The sequence below is a fragment of the Rutidosis leptorrhynchoides genome, chromosome 4 (genome assembly GCF_046630445.1).
Source record: "Rutidosis leptorrhynchoides isolate AG116_Rl617_1_P2 chromosome 4, CSIRO_AGI_Rlap_v1, whole genome shotgun sequence".
Taxonomy (NCBI): Eukaryota; Viridiplantae; Streptophyta; class Magnoliopsida; order Asterales; family Asteraceae; genus Rutidosis; species Rutidosis leptorrhynchoides.
The window spans coordinates 416,931,094-416,957,746 of NC_092336.1; the positions used below are offsets into that span (position 1 = coordinate 416,931,094).

The 26,653-nt window shown below is 32.9% G+C and overlaps 3 protein-coding genes across 4 annotated transcripts; 1 reads left to right on the forward strand and 2 right to left on the reverse strand.

Moving 5' to 3' along the window:
• Positions 1 to 10,751: 10,751 nt before the first annotated feature.
• Positions 10,752 to 12,716, forward strand: LOC139844182 (syntaxin-121-like). Its single transcript, XM_071834398.1, has 2 exons — positions 10,752 to 11,348; positions 12,039 to 12,716. The coding sequence occupies exons 1-2, from the start codon at positions 10,870 to 10,872 to the stop codon at positions 12,454 to 12,456; spliced, it is 897 nt and encodes a 298-aa protein (XP_071690499.1). The 5' UTR covers positions 10,752 to 10,869; the 3' UTR covers positions 12,457 to 12,716.
• A 134-nt stretch (positions 12,717 to 12,850) lies between these two features.
• LOC139844183 (cytochrome P450 97B2, chloroplastic) lies at positions 12,851 to 19,680 on the reverse strand. Of its 2 annotated transcripts, none has more exons than XM_071834399.1 (14): positions 19,396 to 19,673; positions 19,116 to 19,299; positions 18,221 to 18,328; positions 17,989 to 18,073; positions 17,644 to 17,882; positions 17,053 to 17,226; positions 16,910 to 16,957; positions 16,766 to 16,825; positions 16,197 to 16,283; positions 15,909 to 15,997; positions 15,349 to 15,440; positions 15,216 to 15,277; positions 14,951 to 15,100; positions 12,851 to 13,316 (listed from the first exon to the last, which is right to left on the reverse strand). In XM_071834399.1, the coding sequence occupies exons 1-14, from the start codon at positions 19,515 to 19,517 to the stop codon at positions 13,092 to 13,094; spliced, it is 1,725 nt and encodes a 574-aa protein (XP_071690500.1). In that variant the 5' UTR covers positions 19,518 to 19,673; the 3' UTR covers positions 12,851 to 13,091. The 2 variants fall into 2 exon arrangements, 1 of the variants encoding a protein (XP_071690500.1); XR_011757861.1 differs by having other exon boundaries at positions 13,178 to 13,316; positions 14,951 to 15,083; positions 19,396 to 19,680.
• A 1,015-nt stretch (positions 19,681 to 20,695) lies between these two features.
• Positions 20,696 to 22,283, reverse strand: LOC139842036 (TGACG-sequence-specific DNA-binding protein TGA-2.1-like). Its single transcript, XM_071832214.1, has 7 exons — positions 22,263 to 22,283; positions 21,984 to 22,043; positions 21,832 to 21,909; positions 21,305 to 21,604; positions 21,085 to 21,176; positions 20,937 to 21,042; positions 20,696 to 20,842 (listed from the first exon to the last, which is right to left on the reverse strand). The coding sequence occupies exons 1-7, from the start codon at positions 22,281 to 22,283 to the stop codon at positions 20,696 to 20,698; spliced, it is 804 nt and encodes a 267-aa protein (XP_071688315.1).
• Positions 22,284 to 26,653: the final 4,370 nt, after the last annotated feature.

The following is a 26,653-nucleotide window of genomic DNA, read 5'->3' on the forward strand; positions in this document are numbered from 1 at the left end:
TTAACATTTAGTCAGTTCATGAGATGTGTATAGGTGATGATCCTGTAATAAATTCAGACTATGGTAAACGGTTTTGGCAAGCTATTACATGGATATCTGGGTATTATATTTGGAAGATTTGTAACTCTCAATTATTTAGAAACGAACATCTAAATAGTGTTCTGTTACTTAATGAGATACAAATCAAAAGTTTTGAGTGGATCACAAATCGATGGAAAAAAGGAATTTAGATTGGCTTACTTGGATATCAAATCCTATTTCATATGATGCTATCGTAACTCCAAGAGCGGGAATTGGTTAAGGCTCTCCAAAGAATAGCGGAATTGAAGAGTGCTGCGTTGGCAGATGATTTTTTACCTACACTTAAATAGTAAATATGATTGACCACTTGTTTCCTGGGATAACTAAATTCGGTTGTGGTAGAGGTCTAATGTTCTTTTTTTTGTATAGTTGCTTTTGGCTTATTAGTTATTCTGGGTCATCCTATTGTTTGTAACTTCTCATTGATCTTTAATAAAGTATTTGTTGCCTTTCAAAAAAATAAAAAAATGAATGAATGTTATCAAACATTTATTCTCTTTTAAATGAAGGAGAATCAAATATCAAATATCGTACAATATCTGAATCGCCATAACATCCACAATCCCACTGCAAAAATCACGAAGGGTGTATCCTTTTTAGCCGAAGTCAAATTGGACGTTTGCAACTAATCAATCACTTAGGAGTATGAATTGAATATACAAAAAGTAATTTCACACCATACACTAGCCTTACACCAACTTGTTATGTCAAATCGCATTCGAACATAACACGATCCACATTTTCATATTGTCTCAAACAAACAGAGCATGATTACGAGTCGATCACTATACGGTCTATACCTTTAGCTGCAAGAAGATTTCGAGTTGGAAGATGATTACGAGACACCCTCCAAACGAACACATTAACCTTCCACGGAATTGTTTTGTGCCAAGTCATTTTTGTATGATTAATATGCAAGGTACAACATATAACTATATGATCAACTTTATTTGAGCCTTCGGGGTCACACACATATACACCGAGACGTCAAATAAAATATACATGTGATGTATATATATTACTCAAGTAACAAAATAGTAAATCGAAATTAATTCATTTACTATTCATATGAATAGTAAATGATACGAAATTAATTAATTTACTATTCACATAAACGTGACTTGATAGAAATTATTAATTATAAGTTACATAACATACCCCTAAAGTATTTGAGAAATACGACCTTTTAAAACTAAATCAAACGAAATATGATATTACAGACAACGAAATCGAAAACAAGATATTCTTTTGATTTACTTTATGCTACCAAACAAACGGGGTATATCATATATTCATATATATGTTCGTTGGGTTATGAGATGAGTAAGAGAGAAAGTAAGAAAAGAAAATGTTTGTTTCATACGGAGTATTATTTTGGGTTCATAATATTAATCAAAGGTTGATTAATTATTACTTGGCTTTGGACTAGCATCCATTGACGTTTTTTAAAGTGTAGTGTGGACTATCCAAAGAGACGGTCATACTTTTGATCGTAGGTTTCTCTCCATTCATCAGTTTCTACAAGAAAGGTATATCGTTTACTCACTTTGTGAATTAAATATTTTGACAATTATTAGTGGTATAACTGGATCTTTGGAATCGTTAATCATGTGCATGTTTTATTAAATTTAAATATATGAATATTTAATTTTGTAAATGGTTTATAAAATAATAATTGATTATTATTTTAACTATCCGCTGCGTTAATCTGATTTAAAAGTACACACGATTATCCAACAGTGGTATCAGAGCCGCTTTTACACCATCTTAATTGTCGTGTGACTATTCTTTAAATTTAGCTTTGTGGTATATTGGTGAAAGTCGAAACCTTTTTGGTTTTTAAAGTCAACTCGGTTGATCTAGACTTAACCTCATGACGCACAAATATGATTGAAATAATATCACTATTTTAAATTGTAGATTTAATTGCTATGGCTTGAATATTTATTATAATTGTTGATTGTTTTATTCCATGGTTATACACATGCATTATAACCATGGACAAGCCACATTTAAGTTTTAATAATGTAGTTATTAAAATTATGATTGCATACATAGCCCATAATGCCCCGACCTATGTATGATTGTTGTGATTGTTGATTACGGCAATATCATGTCACGTTGATTATTTATTTTATTAGAAAGGCCATTTTGAAGCCAAAGTTGTATTATATTTATTTTTCATTTTCGTAGTATTGTATTTAAGTTTATTCTAAATTGTAAAAGTATTAGATTAGTTGTATTTTTCAATTTTAAATAAATGTAATAAGATGAAGATTAAAGATAAAGATGCAACGTGGATTTTAACTTAGAAGATAGCGAACAGGTCAAGTTGACAACGATGGCGTTTGTCAGGTTTCACTTGATTCTTGAATTAAGTAGTAGCTACGATATTACCCTTAGTTTGACCTCTTGATCTCATGTCGGCTCATGGGATCAAGCATAGGATTTTTGGGCTAGGCTATGTGTGTGTGATGCATGAATGTGTTTTAATTTTGCATTTATATATAATTGTTGATTAGAATATATATGCTAAATATTTTTGATGAAAACATTAAGTAAAACCGGTAACGAGTTTCAAATATTAAAATTGATGATTTTAAAAGGTTAAACTCTAACGAGTTTAAAGTTAAATAATTTTGAGACTCAAGTTATATATGTTTTTGATGAAAACATTAAATAAAACTCTAAACGAGTTTCAAAGATTAAAATTGATGATTTTAAAATAAATTAAACTCTAACGAGTTTAATGTTAAATGATTTTGAAAGTCAAATAATATATATGGACGACATCTTTTAAAACTGTTTTAAAACGATACACGTTTTTGTATTTGTTATTTTTATATCCTATAAATTAAATTAAATAACAAATTATATCACAAACATAATCGACATATACAATTGGTTAAAATATTTTTTAACTAATAGTGTAGCGAATCTTGTGTGCATGCATTATTCGTTGACACAAACTTTTTCAAAATACCCGTCAAATTTAAGTCATGCCATCCAATGAGCTTGCAAACACTCCTCGTTATTTTTCTGATCTAGTGAGACTAGGCTGAATTATAGCCACGAGGTGGATTTTTCGATCTAGTGAGACTAGCGTGAATTTCCACTGTTTCCAAATTGGACGACTTAATTGTATTCACGGTGAGACCTGAGTTCGAGGCAATGATGGGACAAACATGCCATTAGATAATAGTGGTTTGTTGGACTACAAATATCTCTAGGTCCCATAAAGATCTAAGAGTTGTACTTGTAATGCAATTGGTACCCGCTACCTACCAATAGACTCCATAACTGATAGCTGATCAACAGATGTGGCTATGGAACCTCTATGTGGATCTTAAGCTTTCGTAAATTAATTATTTTTTAAAAAATATTATAAAAACTTGGGTAGTTAATTTATTAAAGCTCAATATCGAAAATACTAAATTGAATCTTATATCTGTTGTAGATATCAAATAATCAAAACGTAAACCAAAACTCACTTCTTTCTTTGTTGGAGAAGGATAAACTCAATGTTTAAACTTCGTAGACTGACACTGCAACCTGAGAATTGTTCTCAAGCATAATTGGAAGTTGAATAAAGTTTAGAACCTATATCCTTTCTTCCTGTTGTGGCAGTTGCTGCTGCTCAGCAAAATGATTATCGAATGTTGTTCGATGATCAGGAAGAAATAGGATTGAAGGGTGAAAAAGAATAAGCCGAATACTTTGTGGAAGGAAAATGACAAATCATTTGCTAGGAAAAATATTCCACCTTCCAAGAAGGAAAGCCCAACAAAAGACGCCGAATGTTTCCATTGTAGAAAGGTTGGCAATTGGAGAAGGAAGTTGTCCTATCTTTCAATCTGAGCTGAGAAAAGGCAACGCTGGTGAGACTAGCAAATCAGGTATATTCCATATATAGTTATATACTTCTTCTAGTGATTCCTAGATCTTTGTTAACTGGTTGTGGCCTTCACACCTGTAACAATATGAAGGGAATGAGAAGAAGTAATAGACTGAAGAAAGACACACTGGATTTGCAAGTAGGCAAGGGAGATCAAGCTTTTGTTAAAGCTATTGGTACCTCTGAACTTACTTCTCTAAGTGGTCTTATTGTTTTGTTAGAACAATAGCATTATGCTCTCAATACTGTGAGCGACATAGTTTGAAAGATTTTAGTATTGAACTTGCATTTACAAACTTAGGTATTTCAGTTTCTAAGGATAATATATTTACCTTAATACCTATCCACGTGATGGTATTTTTGAAATTGATATGCATAGTGTAATTTCAAATAAGAATTTTGTGTATACCTACATCGCCAAAGTCTTCAAGCAAGACTTGAATAAGACCTATCTATGACATTGTCATATTGGTCATATAAACAAACAATGCATTTCAAAACTCCAATCTAATGGACTTTTGGAATCAATTGACTCTGAGTCATTTGACGTATGCGAGTCATGTTTATGTGAAAAGATGACAAATGCTTCTTTCTCCGATTTAGGTAAAAGAGCTAAAGATCTTTTAGGACTAATACATACTGTTGTATGTAGCCCTTTAAGAACAATGTATAGATTTAGTTAATTTTACTTCATTACATTTACTGATGAGTACAGTAGCTATGATTATGTTCACTTGCTGAAACATAAACATAAAGTTATTTTAACATTCAAAAGTATTCCAAAATGAAGTAGATAATCAGCTTGGAAAGACCATTAAAGCACTTCGCTCCGATGGAGTAAGTAAGTTTATGAATCAAGATTTTTTTTTGGACCACCTAAAGAATTGTGAGATTGTCTCATAGTTCACTCTACCTTACACACCACAACACTATGGTGTGTCTGAGTAAGAGGAATCGTACTTTAATTGATATAGTTTGATTTATGATGAGTCTGATTTCTCTACTACCGTCTTTTAGGGATATGCATGAGAGTCTGCGGCAGGCATACTCAATGTGATTCCAACTATGAAGGTAGAAAAGACACCGTATGAGTTATGGCATGGGAAGAATCCCAAATTGTCTTATCTGAAAGTCTGGGGTTGTAAAGCATACGTGAAGCATGACACTTCAAACAAATTAGAACCCATAACTATCTAATGTTACTTTGTACGATACATAAAGGAAACAATGGGTTACTACTTTTACTACCAAGCTGAAGACAACGTGTTTTCTGCTCGGTCTGCTAAATTCCTGAAAAGAGATCTTCTCTTACAATAAGTCAGTGGGAGTAAAGTAGATCTTGAAGAAATTCAAGTACTTTAAAGTAACATACCTTCAGTAAACACTAGCAATCCACAGGTTGAAACTGAACGCACTGTTGGTGAGCCAGAACGTGTTACACCTGCACTTTATAGATCTAGTAGAACTCATCAGCTTATGAGGTTTAATTATCTGATTAATTCAGATAAACCTCAACTACGGGATTATGATGAACCCTCTAGCTGCGTGAGGCCATATCAGATCCCGAATCTAAAAATGACTAGATTCTATGAATACAGATATGCAGTCCATGAAGGATAATCAAGTATGAGACTTGATTGATCTTCTACCCAATTGTAAGACAATGAGGTAAAAATGGGTCTTCAAAGGAAGACTGATATGGACGGTAATGTAAACACTTTTAAAGCTCGATTGGTGACAAAAGGTTATGATGAAAGTTTTTCACCAGTCGCGAGCCTTAAAACAATTAGGATACTTATTGCCATGGTTACCTTTCATGATAATAAAATATGGCTAATGGATGTCAAAACCGCTTTTCTAAATGACGACCTAAGCGAGGACGTATATATGGTTCAGCCGGAAGGGTTTATGAATCCTAAGCATCCTAATAAAGTATGCAAGCTTCTAAAATCCATTTATGGATTAAAGCAAGCATCCATGAGCTAGAATCTTAAGTTTAATGAGAAAATCAAAGTGTTTAATTTTTCTCAAAACCAAGATAAGCCCTGAGTTTACATTAGAGCTAGTGGGAGCAAAGTAGTCTTGATCTTATATGTTGATGACATATTACTTATTAGAAATAACATTCCAACTTGCAAGATGTCAAGTCTTGGCTTGGAAAATGTATTTCCATAAAGGATCTTGATGAAGCTACTTATATTATTGGAATGAGGATCTATACAATATATCCAATTGGCTTATTGGTTTGAATCAAAGTACATACATTATCTTGCAGAGATTTAGCATGCAAAACTCTAAGCATGGAGCTTTGCCAATGCAAAAGGGCATAACCGTGAGAAAGTCTCAAAAGTCCTATTACAACAGATGAGATGAGACAAATGAAATGTATCACATATGCTTCGGCTATATGATCCATTATGTATGTCATGATATGTACTATACTCGATGTTTCATTAGTTTTAAGTTTGACGAGTCATTGTCAACATAATCCAGGTGAAGTACATTGGATTGTTGTTAAAAATATTCTTTAGTATTTGCAGAGTACTAATGATATGTTCTTGGTTTACGGTGGTTTGGAAGAAGAGTTAAGTATTAAGTTTTATATTGATTCTAGTTTCCAAACTAATCAAGATGATTCTCGATCTAGTCACGTTGTTTCTTTGTCATGATGGGCAAGACGATTGATTGGAAGAGCTCTAGGCAGAGCACTATTGAACAATCTACAACAAAAGCAGAATACATTGTTGACTGAGAAGCTACTCAGAAAGCTGTCTGGATAAGGAAGTTTATTGTTATACTCAGAGTAGTACACAACATTTAATCTTCTATAATATGCACTGTGATAGTTCGAGTGTTAATATACTTTTGAAAGAATCACATGTACATAAAAGTATCTGGCACATTCTTCAAAAGTTTGACTACATTCATTAAGTCATTAAGAGGAATGATATTAGTATTCTTAAAGGTTCATACAAATGATAATATGGCTGACCCGTTCATGAAGCCCATGATGCACAACAAGCATGATGATCATTCTAGTAATACTGGACTTCGTTATGCTGCTGATCTTTTTCATTTGTAATTTAATATTTGGATATTTTTGGAACATTAAGCAGTTTTATATTAATGAATTGACATACTTGATATGGTTGTTTTCATTTATATCACTGTGTTCTATATTAGCATGTTTAATCCATGAATAATTGTCGATTATTCAAAATCTCCATAATCGGTCATTTTATGGGAATAACATGAATTAAGATTAATGTGAAATTTTGGTTATATTCATTGATGATGAATAGTTAACTTGTTGAGACCAAAATTCATATGTATTCATTGATGATGAATATTGGAATGACCCAACCATGAGATGTCACTACATGGATCATAGTCAGTAGTAAATCTTTTAGTGATTATGTCTTTGTGTCCTTAGACTTGAGATGCATGCCCGTCTTGATGAGTGTAGCATTATATTTTGATATGGTTAAACGCTGTCCTGAATAAGGCTGTTATAAAGGCCATTATTGGGTATAATGTAAAGCTCGTGATAGACACGTGTATGCAATATAGGATTTGTTCCTCTAAAATGTTCGGAGTTAGATACTTTTTGAGCTCCTCGATGAATGAATAAGATATTTGTGTGGCCGCACCCAGATGTAATTAAGATGATACTTAATTAATTTGGTGATCTAATTCAGTTCTAAGATCGAGAAACAAAATTGTTAAACAAATGAGAATGACCGATGATCCATATCTCAAGTTTAACTAAAGTATCTGAAACAAAAGGACGAATGACATTTAACACTTACCATAAACAGTTTCGAGAAACTACCCTCACTTGAATTTGGGGACAATGACGTGTTGCTAGACGCTTACCATTGTTTGTATAGTTATTTGGTGTTGTGCCATGCACAAGTGGGAGTCTGTAGGATTAATGTGCAAGGTACAACATATAACTATATGGCCAACTTCATTTGAGCCTTCGGGGTCACACACATATACACCGAGACGTCAAATAAAATATATATGTGATGTATATATATTACTCAAGTAACAAAAGAGTAAATCGAAATTAATTCATTTACTATTCATATGAATAGTAAATGAAACGAAATTAATTAATTTACTATTCACATGAAAGTGACTTGATAGAAATTATTAGTTATAAGTTACATAACATACCCCTAAAGTATTTGAGAAATACGACTTTTTAAAACTAAATCAAACGAAATATGATATTACACACAAAGAAATCGAAAACAAGATATTCTTTTGATTTACTTTATGTTACCAAACAAACGGGGTATATCATATATTCATATATATATGTTCGTTGGGTTATGAGATGAATAAGAGAGAAAGTAAGAAAAGAAAATGTTTGTTTCATACGGAGTATTATTTTGGGTTCATAATATTAATCAAAGGTTGATTAATTATTACTTGGGTTTGGACTAGCATCCATTGACGTTGTTTGAAGTGTAGTGTGTACTATCCAAAGAGACGGTCGTACTTTTGATCGTAGGTTTCTCTCCGTTCATCAGTTTCTTCAAGAAAGGTATATCGTTAACTCACTTTGTGAATTAAATATTTTGACAATTATTAGTGGTGTAACTGGATCTTTGGGATCGTTAATCATGTGCATGTTTTATTAAATTTAAATATATGAATATTTAATTTTGTAAATGGTTTATAAAATAATAATTGATTATTATTTTAACTATCCGTTGCGTTAATCTGATTTAAAAGTACACACAATTATCCAACAGTTTTCGGAGATGAAGATGGTAACAAGCAAGTATCATTATAAATCCTTGCACTCTTTACCGAATTGAAAAACCCCCGTTCCATCCAGACTCCAACTCCATGTGTCTAGCTCGTTGCCGAAATTCACATGCTCGATGGCAGAAATCAACGACTTTAAAGCAACCATGTTAATTTCTTGGTCCAATATCACTCCTACTCCATTGCCATGCCCATACTTTATTAACTCATATCACGAAGCAAACAATCTTGATTTACCTCAAGGTGAATAGCAGATTAAACGTCGTAGGCAAAACACCTAAGGAGCTCCAAGCTACCTTCCAAAACCTTATAGAACTACCACAAATTAGAAAATAAGGAATGTGACCAAAATAAGTTTGATTAAATCATTATTGTGAACATATTATATAATAATATATATATCGACATCATTTGTTAAGAACAAACTAAACAAATACATCTATAAATTTACAAAATAAAATGATCGTTACAAAATTAAACACCTTTATTAATATATCAAATTGTATTATATAAAAAAATATATGTAGTTTTAATTTTTTTTATTATTAAAAACAACTAGAAAAGATTCTAAGCCCAACCTGGCGGCGATCCTCACTAAAGTCATTTTATCTCGTGGCCAACTATATCAATTGACCTTGACCAAACAATTCTAATCCAAAACAATCAATCCAAAAACATGCTATTACTTTTCTATTATACTTTTTAATTTTAATTTTATTATAAACATGTCTACCATCTATATACTTTAGGTTTATTTCAATACCCATGGTATTCTTTTTCGATATATTTTTCATTTTTAACTAATAAACGTGTGAAACACTCTTGTATTTATGAATAGCTTTGAATCCTCAACCTTCAATATCAAAAGCAATAGTAAACGTATCTATATGGGTTCACGTTGGGTTGAATTGTGGTTCTTTTTACCACTCTTTATGTTCTAACGTTACACATATCTTATTTATATTTGTGTTTATTTCACTTGGATCACAAAGAAGACTTTTTTTTTTGAACGGCACAAAGAATACTATTTATGACAAATACTCAATTGAATTCCAATATTAAAACATCACAGTTACATTTGTGTTTAATTCACTTTTGAATCGCAAACACTACTATTGTGACACATACTCAATTCCAATAGTAAAATCAAAAATCTAACACAACCAAATACTAATCACCATGTTTTAATTTTCTTAAGGATAATATAACAATAACAAAATAATAATAAGAAAATATATTTTTTTATTTTTGGAACAGCATAATAAGAAAATAAATAATACTCCCTATAACAATAACAATAACAATAACAATAACAATAACAATAACAATAACAATAATATAAGAACAATAAGAATGAAAATAAATACCGATAATAATAAGAAGAAAATAAAATCCTTATGTTTTCTTTTAATTGAATTTGTGATAGAGGAAAACAAAATGTTAATTGAAATGTTTGGCTAGTTAAGCCTTTGTTATATTTCGTTGCGCCCCTATCTAGCTTCTCGTTAGTGAGGGGGTAGTTTTATAAATTTTCATTGTTTAAAAAAAAAAAATTAATAAATAATACTCCATCCGTCCTAAATCTATTGTCCATTATTTCATTTTGGGACGTCCCAAATTAATTGTCTAGATTCTTTTTCAACTAATTAAAAGAGGCTAATCTGGAGAGAAGATATATTATTAGTGGAGAATAAAGTTAGTGGAATTTCTTAAAACTGCGTATTTTTTGTCAAGAGACAATAGATTTGGGACGGAGGGAGTAAATAATTACGAGTAATCTATAGAACTTTCTTTAAAGTCACATATTACCGCCATCAACCAAAAGCTGACCTAGTCTACCATAAACAACACGCAGCCCCTTTCTTCCTTCCTTGCTTTTTCATCCAAATTTACGATTACAATAATTAATTATTATTAATTTAAAATATTAACTTTTTTATTATTATTAAAAAAGTCAATTAATCTCCGCGTAAAATCCCTTACATATTTCGCAAAATCATTTCCCTTTTTCTCAAAATATATCAATCGATTCTTAAATTATTACTGTAATAATAAACAAACTCCATTCTGAATTCTCTTACCGGGAAAAAAATAAAAAAAGAAACGTCAACATGAACGATCTTTTATCTCGCTCTTTTTCCGGCGGCCGTCCCAGCGACATCGAGATGGGAAACGGAACAACCACCGGCATCGGCGACGGAGACAATCTCGAAAACTTCTTCAAAGACGTGGAAACAATCAAACAAGAATTAAAAGCAGTCGAACAACTTCACGATCAACTTCAATCATCAAACGAACAGAGTAAAACGTTACACAATGCGAATTCTATTAAAAAGTTACGAACTAAAATGGACAACGACGTCGCTTTGTCTCTTAAAAAAGCTAAACTTATCAAGAACCTGCTTGAGTCACTAGACCGGGGTAATGAGACGAACCGGAAGATTCCTGGTTGTGGACCGGGGAGTTCTACGGACCGGACGAGAACTTCGGTTGTGAATGGTTTGAGGAAACAATTGTCAACGGCGATGAAGTCGTTTAATGAACTCAGGGAGAAAATGGCAGCCGAACACCGTGAAACCGTTCAACGGAGGTACATATTTGAGCCTTAAATTTTATTTATTCAATTTCTTTTTAATTATATTTTTTGTAGCTTCTAAAGTAATTTTTTTTAAGAAATATTAAATGTTAATTCCATTCGGATAAAAGATCATTTATCATGTTTAATTGTTTTTCATGTGAAAGTCCGGCCAAATTTTATATTAATTATTATTATTATATTTATTTTTTATATTATTATAATATAAAATAGAAGGATATAAGTAATTGATATTACATTGATGATTGAAACTCTTTATGTAACAATCTATTCCATATCGGTTTGAGGCAAGAAGTTTCGGTCCATATAATAGCTAACGAATACTTAGGGTAGAGCTCAGGAGGGTTTGGACCCTACAATTAGACGTAGTGAAATTTATCTCTCTTTGGACGTTTGACCTTTTGAACCAACTAACTTAGAATCCGTATGAACAAGAAAACTTTATTCATTGGTTTTTAGTTGAAAACTGAAGAAATCGGTGGTCAATTGCTTTAGTTTTGGGAATGTTTATATATTGTATCAGATCAGAAATACTGGCAGGCAAGCGGCTCGTGCATCTCCTAGACATTTCAGTTTATCTGGTTATTGTGTTCTAATATAACTAGACATATTTTTGTAATTTTAATATATGTAGCTTATTGAATGTAAAAAACAACTAATGAGATATCATTCTATCTTTTTTAGGTACTATACAGTTACTGGTGAAAATCCAGATGAAGCTACAGTGGATAACTTAATCTCAACAGGACAAAGTGAGACGTTTTTGCAGAAAGCGATACAGGAGCAAGGGAGAGGGCAAGTAATGGAAACAGTGCTCGAAATTCAGGAACGACATGATGCTGTGACAGTAATTGAGCGGAGCTTAAAAGAACTGCATCAAGTGTTCATGGATATGGCGGTTTTGGTTGAGCATCAAGGTGGTCAGCTCGATGATATCGAGAGTCATGTGAACAGGGCTAACTCATACGTTACACGTGGGACCGTACAGCTGAATGAAGCTAGGAAGAAACAGAAGAATACTAGAAAATGGACATGTTTTGGTATCCTGTTGTTGCTGATCATTATTGCTATTGTCGTTCTCTCGATTAGACCATGGAAGTAGCATGTTTCTGAAGGTGGTTTATATCTGTGTTTCAATACTTTTACACTTGGTATTATATTCATTTTTCAATTTTTAATACTCTTGTTCATATAAATTTTATTGTGGGTGAGATTACTGTATTCTATTCTAGTTTGATACATTGGAGCTATTCTATTTTTTGGTTATTTGTTAAGATTCAGATTCTTGATTTGGAAATATGTATCTATGGTTATATTTACTGTTATATATTTTAAAAATAATACGGAGTACAATTTATACTCGGAAGCATCATCCATGTTAAGTTGTTATTATTAGGAATCCCTAACCGTGAGGTTGTGAGCTTGAATCCGTTATAGATAAAAAGATGTGTGTGTGTGTGTGTGTTTTCTTAAAAAAAAAAAAAAAAGCATAAAAATTGCCCTCTTAACCAAAGAAGAACAAAGTTTAGATATTTTGTTCCCACTTGGGTGGGTCCCACAACAGCTAAAGTTCCGGTCTAAAATATCACAAAGTCAAGAATGGTGCCATTTAGAGATTTAGACCAAATGCATTGGTAGGTAAATAACATTATCAAGCCAATATCAACACTTCTAGAAGGGATGACTAGACTTTAGTAAAAAAGGGGGTACTCTTTTAGAATGCTAATTATCTAATAATTAATGACAGATTGATCTTTTCTTAAGTTTGCAGAAAAGTCCATTCTTTGTATGTATAGTTGCACCTGTAACGAGTTCCACGGAATCTGGAGATCCCCTTAGCTCGACGTCAAACTTTTCTAGTAACATTGCTAATGCGATTGTCGATTCCATTAGTGCAAATTGGTCTCCGACACATCGTCTTGGCCCTCCACCAAATGGTAAGAAAGCAAAGTCTGATACAACCTAATATTAACCATCCATCAACCATATGTTAGGTTTCCCGAAAATATAACATAATGTACAACCATATGCTACGAGTATTTACTAAAATGTGTTAATGAGGATCATTAGTATATATGTCAATCTTAATCCATTTACTTATGAATGACTAAATTGAGGTTGTACTTCATCTCAAACGGGTCAAATCAAATAAATTATCTGACAATGGATCAGGTCTAAGTATTCAAAATCATTTCTCCAGCATGTTATTTATCATTTTCGCCTCTTACAGCATGTTTCTTATCGTATTGTATGTATGTTATTTATCTACAAAGATGCTCGTACAATATCTTCCACGTATGTACTGATTTCTATCATGTACCTATAGCTATATCTATATCTATCGTTTTGTTATGTTACTTTGGCCGGAGGTCCTTTCTCTCTCTATTCTCGAATAGAGGGAGGGATGACTTTTTCTAACCATGAGTGGAGAAATGATTTCCTGTACCTGCTGGTGGGGAAATGACTTCCCTTTTATTCGAGGGTGGAAGAAGGAATATCTACATCTTACTTTCACATACCCTACTTTCGTGGGATTGGGTATTGTTGTTGTAATCTTTATTATTATAAACAAAACAAGAAAGAGATTAAGAACGGTTTCCGGATTAACTTGACTTGTTTCGTTCTTATCCACAGAAAAAAAAAAAATGACATATTTAAACCCGAACTTGTTTTGGCATGTAACGCATCCCAACCCATCCATCTTACAATCTTTGGTACTCCCTCTGTCCCATTTTAAATGTACCCTATGAAATTTTGTTGGATTCAAGATATGATGAATGAATGTCAATTTTGCCTTTATATTCAAGGTAAGTTTGACTGAATATATTGGCTCTATTAATCGAGTCAACAGCAATCGTCGATTTATTGGCGACTTGACTGTCACTTAGAGCCTAAATTGAATTCCAGACAGGATTTAAAACCCATGAAAATTGATTCTACCATTTTCATAGCCTCTCATTTTTATTGTTTTTTTAATTTTTCCTACTTATAAGCCGGAGGTCCTTTTGGAAGCAATCTCTCTATCCATAGAACATTGAGAGGGATGACTTTCTCTACTCTTGGGAGTGTTTCACTTCTGGTGGAGAAATGACTTGTCTTTTTTCTAGGATAGGGGAAGGATTGTCTACATCTCACCTCTCATTTTCATAGCCTCTCATTTTTTTTTTAAATTTTTCCTACTTATAAGCCGGAGGTCCTTTTGGAAGCAATCTCTCTATCCATAGAACATTGAGAGGGATGACTTTCTCTACTCTTGGGAGTGTTTCACTTCTGGTGGAGAAATGACTTGTCTTTTTTCTAGGATAGGGGAAGGATTGTCTACATCTCACCTCTCCCATACCTCGCATATGCGGAATTGGGTTTTGTTGTTGTTGTGTAAGTTTGACTCAATTTATATAAGAAATGAATGATTAAGAGTAATAAATGAGGGCAAACTGGAGAATTGAATGATATTTAATAGTTATTTTTTGCAACTGAATAATTATTGTGAGATAAAATATAAATGGTAAGGCAGACACATATTTTGGGACGGAGGGAGTATTTACCATTGCCATTTTATTTTAATATAACAAGGTAAGAAGAATATATATATACACCTCACTGGGGTATAGAGCTCCAAGGCTTCTAGAAGGATCAAATCCGGCCCATCCTTCAATGCCGTTGTTATCTCTTTTAACTAGAAACCTCTCTGGTTCAAATTCGTTCGGATTGTCCCAAAAGTAAGGAGATCTATGAAGATTATATACCTGTTTCAAATATCGAAAAGGCACTCAAACAGCATCAAGCTCAAGATGTTCATCTGTCGTTAGTTGAAATTTTTTGATTTTTAGTAACGATAAAGAGTAATAGATGATTACTTACTGAGATAAAGATATCTGTTCCAGCAGGAATTTCATATCCCTCTTTATCACCCTTATAACCTCCTATTAAATTTAAACGAGTTCAATGGCATAGTAACTAGAAAATTTAGTGTTAACAAGAACTCTGACGTTACCTGGTAATCGATCAGATTTTAGAGAACGCCTGATGAGCAAAGGAGGCTGAGGATACAAACGAAGACTCTCAGAAATGATTAGTCTAACGTATCTACAAAGTTAAACACAATAAATTAGTATAGTTATCTACCAAGAAATTAACAAAAGCTTGCCATATGCAGACCATTATTAACAATACTACATCCTAAACCAGTCTAGGCAGGTCAAAAATAATAACCGATGATCGTGAAAAGGTGAACCAATTCCAACTTGACCTGATACGTGCTGACCCCAAACGACTAATAAGTTTCCATTACTAACTGTTTTTCTTCAAATAGATGGCTGAGGTTTTTTTAATGACAAAAGTGTTCAGTGTAAACCTGATAATAAGTGTTTCTTCTATCAATTATAAACTAATTAAAAGACTCATAACTGATAACAAGTGTTTCTGAGTTAACCCAACCCGTTTCGACCCCCTTTATGAAGGCAAACATGACTCTTTTTGGACCAGTTACTAACCCACCTAATTTTCCACCACAAATATTAAATAGCTGATTTTATAATTTGTTTAGTGACATACTCTAGCTTTTTAAGTGACTCTAACGTTATTCCTCCCTGTGAGACAACTGCATCGATTTCAGCCTGTGCTTTCTTCATTTTTTTGGGATGCTGCATAATAGTTGCTCATCAGACATTAACTTTCGGCCTTTAGGCCACAAAATTATCTCTAGACATTAAGAAAGTATATTTAATTAGATTAAGTATATGGTAGTATACATAAAATATATAGAATAAGTGAGTGAAAATGAAAACTGTATGTATAATGCCGTTAAAAAAAATGAAAAAGAAAAGAAATGATGTTTCATACTTGAGCAAGAAGAAAGACTGCCCATGTAAGAACGGCAGCTGTTGTTTCATGGCCAGCAATTAGCATTGTCATTAGGTCATCTCTTAGCTGTTTCATAAAATTGTGAAAAAATTATTCAAATTCAAATTCAAATAAAAAATAATAATACAAGGGTAAAATCCAAAACAACTCATTCTATTTTTCAAATTGTAAACCAGCGTGCAATGAACTTTGTAGATACTTAATCTGTGTAGCAAACTTTCAAATATTTTTTCAAGGTGCGTAACATACTTTCAAATTCTATTCCAAGGTGCACAATGTACAACCAATGTATCATAAAGTACAAGCAAGATAAAGTATGATCAAAGTTTTTTTTTAAACACTTGTATTCTATGCTTTCCTGGTTGTACGATGGGCACCTTGCAACAAAGTTTATAAGTTGCGCACTTTGAGCATTTACAAAGTACATTGCACACTTTTGGAAAGGACAATGTGTTTTTTTTCGCTTCTACCAAAATATATAAGCATCTCGTTTGTTGATTAAATTATATTTTTTATTTTTTTATTTTATATTGGAAGGATAGACTTACTTGACGGTCATCAACATCAACTCCCCTCATGTCAACTAAAAAACGTAGCAGACTCGCATCCTGAAATGACATAAAACCATAACATACCCAAACAAACAATTATAAAGCATAACCAAATATCAAACGTAATAACGTACTTCATACCTTGAGATTCGAGTAGTCACGTTCTTGCAACTTCTCAACGTCCGTTTCCTGATGATGAATAATAAGAAATATATTAGTAGCACTCGATTAACTTCATGTACTTGTCTCTTTTGCAATTGTTTGAATTCTGAATGCATATTTACCTGTCGTGTCTCCTTTGCGTTTTTTATGAGACTGTCAAGGCAATCGTTGATAATTTTGAGGTCATTTTCAAACTTTCTTTGTCTAGGAACCAGCCATCTAGCTGGCGGAAATTTCCAGTACGGAATGTAGAAAGTCGAACGATGCTCGGCCTCGAAAAGCGTACCATATACTGCCTGCAGGATATTAATGAGCTTCTATACGTAATTTAATAGATAAACAAGTAAACAACAGCCTGAAAAATAGAAGTGGTAATCTTGACCCATTTACTTATGAACAGGTCGATTGGGTCCATGTTTTATTTCTAGTAGGTCAAAACAACGATATGAGCCAACTGGGCTAAAAGGTATGTAAGTGAGATCTAATGCATTAAAACCTATTTACATTTATTTGAATTTTAGATTACTGTTGAAAAATAAATAATAATAATTTATTTATGATATTTGGCACACTACATACTATTTTAGTTATTTAAAAATGTTAGATTAAAGCTATTTCAGGCCGAACCGACCCATTTCTACTGGTACAAAAAATGCCCATTTCAGCCCAAACCCTTATAACACACACCTTGGTGATGTAACATAAGATTAAACCTTAATAACAGGAGATTCTTTTGTGACCGAACCAAAGTCATAATTGAAAACGCCAAGACCAATTATGTCTAGTGCCAAATTTGAGAATTCCGCTTCAAGATCCAACTCGATTTCCTGACCTCCTTGCAAGTTTTTTGCTTCTAGAAGCTTCTCAAGTTTCGATATTGATCTTTCAGAACAATTCGCAAACATTTTCACCATAGCTTCCAAATATAAGGTATGGAACCCCGGAGCTATAACTGTGAAACATGCAAATAAACATAAATAAAACTTCAACAACACAATATGTGACAATTTTGAAATTGATTGAACCTATGATATTGAATAGAACATGAAGCATATTACCTCTTCTCCTTTGCTTCCACGTTTCTAAATCGGCAGGAATTAATCCCTTCCCCATAATCGGTTCAAGAATATCAGCAAGAACTCCCTATATGATGCATATAATGTCACATATAAAAGTACAAAATTGTATGAAGATGGTCATCATAAATCATATATACTTCCATGGTGTCCAACATATTAGTAATATGAGATACGTAATGTTGAATCATATATCATATATCATATCATATACCTTATCAAATGAAAAGGCATTTTCACGAAGAATATATCTGGCGACAATAGGATCCGATACAACCACAAAAGCTTTTGGACCAAAGGCAAGTTTATAAACTGAGCCATACTGTTCAACAGATCATCATTGAGATATCAAAATCAGTAGCTATAATACAAATGCATAGTTATATGCAACAGGTAACAATAACAATACAAAATCAAATCAAATTCTAACCTCTGTCCATAATTTATGCTACAAATAACACAATGTTAAGATCATTTGAACAGGACTAGAACCTAATTCTATGATAAGCACTTGTAGCATGCAGTGTACACACATAAGTGAAATGTTTGAATTGCAAGGAGATATCATTTCCATATATTAAAAGGCAGGTTGAATAAAATGGTAACATATTTTAGGCTATATTCACTTTAGGATTGAACTTTCACTTTCAACTATAAAAAGATAACTCAGTGTTGAAATTTTTTGTTTCGATAACTACCAAGTACAAAAGTTTTGAGGAGTAATAATTTCTAATTCGGACCTGCATATTCAATCAAAATACTAGTGTTCAGCTGACATGTTAGTAGCTTCAACCAAATTTATTTTCATATTTGATAGTAGTCTTTTCTGAATCACCAAATATTCACACGCATTCATCACAAACGTTACATCTGTCCCATTGGGACTCGAAACCACAGCCTCATCGCTGTTAGGCCAAAGATAATTCATTATCTCAAATAAAAAACATGCTAAAGTTCCATACTTTCAAGTGCACTTAGCCTTTTACACTAAAATATATCAACAGAACACAAATGAACCACTACGCATTGAATTGAATGGTACACTAACAAGTAACAACCAAACTACATCTATTTGTGATGCTAAAATTGAAAATATGAATGAGTTGTACCTGAATGAACCAATCATACAAAGAAAAGAAAAGAGGTTTTCCAAACAAATCAGAAACAGCACCTTCAGCAACAGGCATGGATCCAATACTTCCACCACTTAAAAAATTAGTCAATAAATTGCTTGCATTATCCAATACATTCCTACTCTTGTTTTTCTTCTCATCTGTACTTGTTGATTCACACCTGCACTCATCACACAACACATAAAACACCATATCCATACTAAATCAATTTCCCAAATTTCCATTCCAATTCAACAAAAAGATTGAAAAAAGTTACCTGATTTGACAAATTCTTGAACTTGAAGTGAATTGACAAAAGGGTTTAGAAGAAGTTGAAGATGGGAAACTATTTGTATGAAGTTGAGGGAGTAAAGAACAGTTACTAGTGAAAGTTGACATTTTTATTTTGAATTCAAGTTCAATTGAAAGGGGATTTGAATTATGAATGTGTATGTATATGATATCAGTGCCAAAATTTGGTAGCCACCCACATGCTATTGTGGCTCTGGTTTGCTAATTATAGCAGAGTGATTAAATTAAACAAAAAAAAAAAAAAAAAACTGGAACTTGAATTGTCAGTGGGAAAGATATTTACCGAAATATTGGTTCACTGTCTGCCAAAACCGTTGATAAGTTTTTTATTTTTTAATTTTTATTTGTTTTAGAAATAACGATGACTACTTTCATCGAAAAATGAAAGCAAACAAAACACAACAATTACAATTACAAGGACGGCAAGTAGTAGCGAAAGCAAAAAAAAAAAAAAAAAAAAAAAAATTAAAAATTTCACAGGAGGCTAAATTTTTTCCAGAAGCGTAGTAACTTTTTCGGTTAAGGCTATTCAAGAGTCATATATATTTTTTTTGTCCCGATGTAGACCATATACCCAAAAAATACTATTATAGGCCATAAACTTTAAAAAAATGTATTAATGTAAACCAACTTAACTTGTTGACCTGATTTTAAGGTTGTTCGTTTGACTTTTTTTCCGAAACTTTGACTTCGAAATTCGGATTCGTTTTTTTGATTTAAGAGTTGTAAATTTAAAAATAGTTTCACAAAGAGATTTTCGATCTCATCTGTATTTTTACATTTCGCTATAACCTCTCAGATTGATCTGGTGCTCAAATCTGGTACGGTTTTGGTGAAGGATGAACTCGAGATCAAACTTTATGAATTTGTTGTTGATTATCAATTCTGATGATGTGCGAAACTTCGTTTGATGTTATGATTCACTAATCTGAAGTCAATTTGTTAAGAGAATCATCCTTGATCGATTTTGTAGATTAAGCTTAAAAAAAGTATACTTTTTTGTGTGCTAACTAGTTAAAGACCCGCGAGATCGCGGGTATTTTGGAGTTATGTTTTTAGAAGACTAAACGTACGATAGTATGAAAGCAATTAAATTTGTACGAACATGAAATACATTATCATTTATGCTGCATAGTTTGAGATAATTCAAAAACTTAAAAAACCAAAGTATCCATCAATAAAAAGAAATGAAAGCAATTTAATAAAATATGATGAGTTGGTGATTTATTCTGATATGATTATCCGAAAAAGCTGTGTATATGCTATCAAATCGTTGTCGTACTCTCGAACATATCAGACAACGTAGTTAATCGTTTGATATGATCATGAATTGTGAATAATGCCAAAACACGTTGTCTTGTTTTGAGTATTTTGTGAATACTTGAGAGAGTCTTGTGTCGTAAAACATCAGCCTATCAATAAGGATAATTTGTAAGAAAGTTCCATCATATAAGTTAAAAAGGAAAGAAATTCTAAATGTTAAATAAAGTTTATGATTTACTATACCTCACTCATAAAGTCATGCATAATAGTAAGCTTTTCAACCAAAGAGGACATTGAACTGAGGTAATTTGTCATTGCAGCTTCATCACCTTTGTTGACAAAATCTTGTCTGATTAAAGTATTTGATATGGTTGCTTATAATTTTGTAAACTTTGAAGTTAGTTCATTCTGTTGTTTGGAGATATTAGTTGACAAAGACTCCATTTCAATAGTTCCAAAGAGCTCAATGTGGTTTTTGATTAACTGTTATAATGAATTTCGTTGGTTGAAATAAAATTATACAGATTTTGACAGATTTAATATTGAAAAATATTAAAGATATAAATAAGGTTAATAAAAAAGAGTAAAAGATAATGATAATGTGAATTTGCCTTCAACATATCAGTTGGACGTATTCCCCCAATCCACATTGTACATCGTTGAGCAGGTGTCATCCAAGATCCATAGATAATAGTAAACACATGATTTTTCGACGCATTTTTCTTAATATTAAAAATCGTATAGAAATGTGATAATGTGTTATCCACAATTGAGAAAATATCTGCTTCAATAAATTCTCCAATTAATCGTCTACGTAGTTGCATTATACGTTGGCGGGGTTCAGTAAACCAATCATTAAATTGTTTGTTGAAGTTAATAGGATATGCAATAAACATATGATAACATTTTATCTATAATAAACGTATGATTAAAAAAATACATGATGATATAAATAATAAATACGTATAAAGATTGTTGTTAATTGAGTATATACCACGATTGATGTCTTCGTTAATACCAACCTGTAAGAGTATGTTAACGGATTAGTTAATATTATTTTTCTTGTTGTTATACATTATCGAGTGTATTCCTTGTATTAGTTGGTTGTTTAACTGTAAACATGAAATATATGACATACCTCTTTTAGTTGTTCGTTTTTCAATTGTATTTCCTTGTTCAATTCTGTAACCTTTAACTCCAAATTTCGCATGTATGTCTAACAAGCATATAATAGTATGTTAGGTAAATTCGTTTAAAGTTTACTGATGTATGTAAGATCAATCAAAAAACCTGCTGATTTGAACGGCATCTCTTAACAGCTTCTCGATTGAGGACCTTTTTCTTTTCTTTCTGCAAAGATGTACAAAAATATAAAATTAAGTATGAATGTATGACTGGAACAATGAACAAATAAATTGTATGTTAAAAGATTCATATATTATTGTCATGTGCCTGTGTTAATAAAAAAAAATATCGATGTTGTTATACAACATTGAATTTGTTTGAACATTTACTTATCCGTATGTAGTTATATAATTCAAATAGATGATAATATGTGTAAAACCGTACCTTATCTGAAGCATCATCCATTGTTGAAACGTATTCACTGATTGATGACGACTTATTTTCAATAGAATTGAGATGATCTGTATGTCATGGATAAGTATATGTTCCCATATAATGTTGTTTATACGGTAAAATAATTGAAAGCATAATTTTAGGAAATCAAGTTATACAGTTAAAAGTTTATGATGCCCCGTACAAAACCATCGTGTACGAATCATCAACAACAGGATCATTACAAGGTCAAACACTATATGCGTTTTCAAAACAAGTTTGCATTCATGATAAAAGGTGACGTCATAACCAACGTCAAATGTTTTACATCAAAAGTATGCTTCTATGAATGGAAGCAAAGATAATAGTACGTGACCCTTAGGTCGTTACAAATCATAGTTTCAAAAGTAAATAAGTCTGAATGCAAGATAAACAGTTCATGCGGTGATAACTCTAGAGCAGCGGGTGTCTACAGCAAGACTAGTACACAGCGGAAGCAACCTTAAGCACCTGAGAAAAACATGCTTAAAAACGTCAACACAAAGGTTGGTGAGCTATAGTTTAGGTATAACAGTATGTAAGGTAGGCCACGAGATTTCAGTGCTACAGAGAGCGTTTCAAAACAGTATGATAAAGTATATGTTTAACCGTGGGCACTTGGTAACTAACTTAACGTTTATACCCCCTGAAAGTACACTTGGCAAGTTCGTATGTTTACGAAGTATTTAAACACTCGTTAAATGCTAGCGCGACTAGCCCAAGTGGGGATGTTAAACCCTATGGATCCATATCTAAGATTCGCGTTCACCGGTTCAAAAACCAATGACTAAATGTTACCGAGCTAAAGAGAATGTTTATGCTGTTGTATAACCCACACATATATAAGTTTAAGTACTCGTGCCTAGTATGTAAAACGTAAAATGCGCATGTATTCTCAGTTCCCAAAATAGTCAAAGTAAAAAGGGATTGCTATAACTCACAGTGGTAAAGTAGTGGTAAAGTATGACTCGGGAAATAAGCAAGTACGTAGGTCCGGAAAGTCCTCAACCTAAGTCAAATAGTACTAAGTCAGTAAATTGTCTCAATAGGTTTAAATGTATGTAAATTAGGTCTTAAAGGTCATCATCATTCATCATTAAACAAAAGGTGTAAAGTAAGTTTCGTTCATGAAAAGAGTTTAAAACAAAGGCTGACTTCGGTCAGTCACCACGGCCTCTATCTGTGGTAAACATTCCAGAAGCAAAATCGTCTTTGTTTGACCGTGGCAACGGTCTAAGTGCGAGTAGGTCAGAATTTTCAGCACAACGTTAAAAGGACATAGTGACGATCGGAGGGCCATAAATCCTAAACCGTAACTCGGATTAAGACGAGTCCTAAATGAAAAGTTATCTACTCGAACAGAGCTAACTTAAAATTATCTTTACAGTAGCCTAGGTCATACTGATCAAACCCATTAACAGTAAATAGTAGGTTCCGGGGTTTATTGGTACTCGATGCTTATCACGGTTCTCATCCTTGATGCATATAGCTTCAAGTGTACAACTCGTTGATGTGTTTACATCATATTTACCAAGTTTTGACCATAATAACCCAAGTGTAAGTCTAAGACATGTAGCACAACTCACTTAAGTGTTGCAAGTGTTTTGATGAACCAAAGTTACATCAAAGTCTTAGATTTAACACATACATGAAATATAAAAGTAATATTGAACTACAAACTTGAATGTAAACTAACTAATCAAGATCTTAAGATGTAGAACATAGTTCTTAGTTAGATATTGAAGATCCAAGACCCAAAAGTCTAGATCTAAAGTTATTAAGTTAAATCTAACACAAGTGTATGAAGTTATAACTAAAGAGTTACACTTCCATGTTCTTGAACTTTCAAGTTAACTTTTAGTTCCAAGAAGTATGAGATCAAGACTAACTTGTAATACTTGACCAAATCACAACTTTAAAGTACATAAAATGAAGAAATAATCTAAATAAATAAATAACAAGTTCATGGGTTTCATACTTTTAAAGATTCAAGCCTAAGTCTTGATCTTTAGAAAGTAAACTTTAAGTTTACTTCATGAACTTCAAGTATGGTTTTAACTCATGAACTTTAATCTTTTAAAACTTTAAATGTAGAACATAAACTACCAAGTTTAGTTCTTGTGTGTTCTTGTTATGAACAAGATAAATGAAGAATCAAACTAACAAGTTTGATTCTTAATAATTTGTAAGTAACAACAAACAACTACAAGTAATGTAAATAATAATCAAAGACAAGTAACAATAAACAAAAGATGATGATTATGGGTGTATTATGTTTCAGTTTTGGCTAAAGAAAAGAAGGAGAAAAATAACTTGTAACTTACAAAGTTAGAGAGAAAGGAAAGATGAGAGAAAGAGTGCAAGTTTGTGTGTGTGTAAAATGTGAAGTGAACAAGTGAGTAAGTAAACAAAATTTGAAAACAAAAACTTCTCCCAAGGCCATTTGGCCATCGACTTTTGCAAGGAGAGAGGGGAAGAGAAAAATCCACAAGGTTACTTCATGCATTTGGTTTAAAAGGTGGTTAATAAGTGTGTTTGCATGGGAATGAACAAGTGACTAGATTCTCATGTATTAAACTAACTAGTTTCATTCTAATGTGATACTTACATGAGTGTTGGGCTAAATAATCCATCTAGTTAAGTAGAGTGGGCTAACAAGTCCATTAAAGATGTAGGGTGGGCTTCCAAGTCCACTAATATTAATAAAAGCCCAAGTTTCAAGTAGTTATCAAATAAATCCAATTAAAGCCCAAGTAATTAACTAATATCCATAGTTAATCAAAATGATTATTAAAACTTAATCATGAATGTAAATAATACTTGAAAATATTATTCGTGTAATGTATGTGTGTCACAAAGACGTTTCGGGCATTTAAAGTCAAGTATGATCAATCATGGTAACAAGTAAATGTAATAACATACATTCGTTTAAATCACAAGTATTAATAATAAACATTATTAATAAATAAACGTTGAAAAATCCAGGGTCGTTACATTACCCACCTGTTAAAGAAAATTTCGTCCCGAAATTTTAAGTTGAGGTAGATGGAGGAGTCGGGAAAAGGTGAGGATACTTCCGCATCATTTGATCCTTTCGCTCCCAAGTAAACTCAGGTCCTCGTTTTGGCATTCCATCGTACTCGAACGATCAGAATCTTGTTGCGTTTCAAAGTTTTGATCTCACGATCCTTAATTTCGACAGGCTCTTCCACAAAGTGAAGTTTGTCATCAATCGTAAGTTCCTCAAGTGGTATGATAAGTTCAGGTGCATCAAGACACTTCTTCAAGTTTGATACGTGGAAGGTAGGTTGAACTGAATTCAATTGAGTTAGAAGATCCAAACGGTATGCAACGGGTCCAACACGCTCCAAAATTTCAAAAGGACCAATATATCGCGGGTTTAACTTTCCACGTTTTCCAAAACAGACCACACCTTTCCAAGGTGCAACCTTCAACATTACACGGTCACCCACGTTGAATTCAAAGTCTTTTCGTTTAAGATCGGCATAACTCTTTTGGCGATCGCGGGCAGTCTTAAGTCTCGCTTGAATCTGAGCAATCTTCTCCGTGGTTTCATGGACTACCTCGGGTCCAGTGATCTACTTTTCGCCTACTTCAGCCCAACAAGTAGGAGATCGGCACTTGCGGCTATAAAACACTTCAAAAGGTGCAGAATTAATGCTTGAGTGATAACTGTTGTTGTATGAGAATTCGGCTAACGGCAAATGCCTTTCCCAGGCCTTTCCGAAATCAATAACACATGCACGCAACATGTCCTCCAAAGTCTGAATCGTGCGTTCACTTTGTCCATCGGTATGTGGATGATATGCAGTACTCATGTCGAGACGAGTTCCCATGGCTTCTTGCAAAGAACGCCAAAATCTAGAAGCAAAACGGGGATCACGATCTGAGATGATCGATAAAGGTACACCATGATGAGATAAAACCTCCTTGATGTATACTTGAGCAAGTCTCTCCATCGTATCCGTTTCCTTCATCGCTAGGAAGTGTGCAGATTTAGTAAGGCGGTCAACAATAACCCAGATGGTATCGTATCCGCCCACCGTCTTTGGTAGCTTGGTGATGAAATCTATAGTTATCCTTTCCCACTTCCATTGTGGGATTTTCGGTTGTTGAAGTAACCCAGAAGGTCTCTGATGCTCGGCTTTAACCTTCGAGCAAGTCAAACACTTACCAACATAAATTGCAACATCCTTCTTATGATTCGGCCACCAATACTATTCTTTAAGATCGTGGTACATCTTGCCTGCTCCGGGATGAATCGAATATCTCGATTTGTGTACTTCATCAAGTATAAGGTTCCGTAAATCTCCATAAAGAGGTACCCAAATTCTTCCGGCATA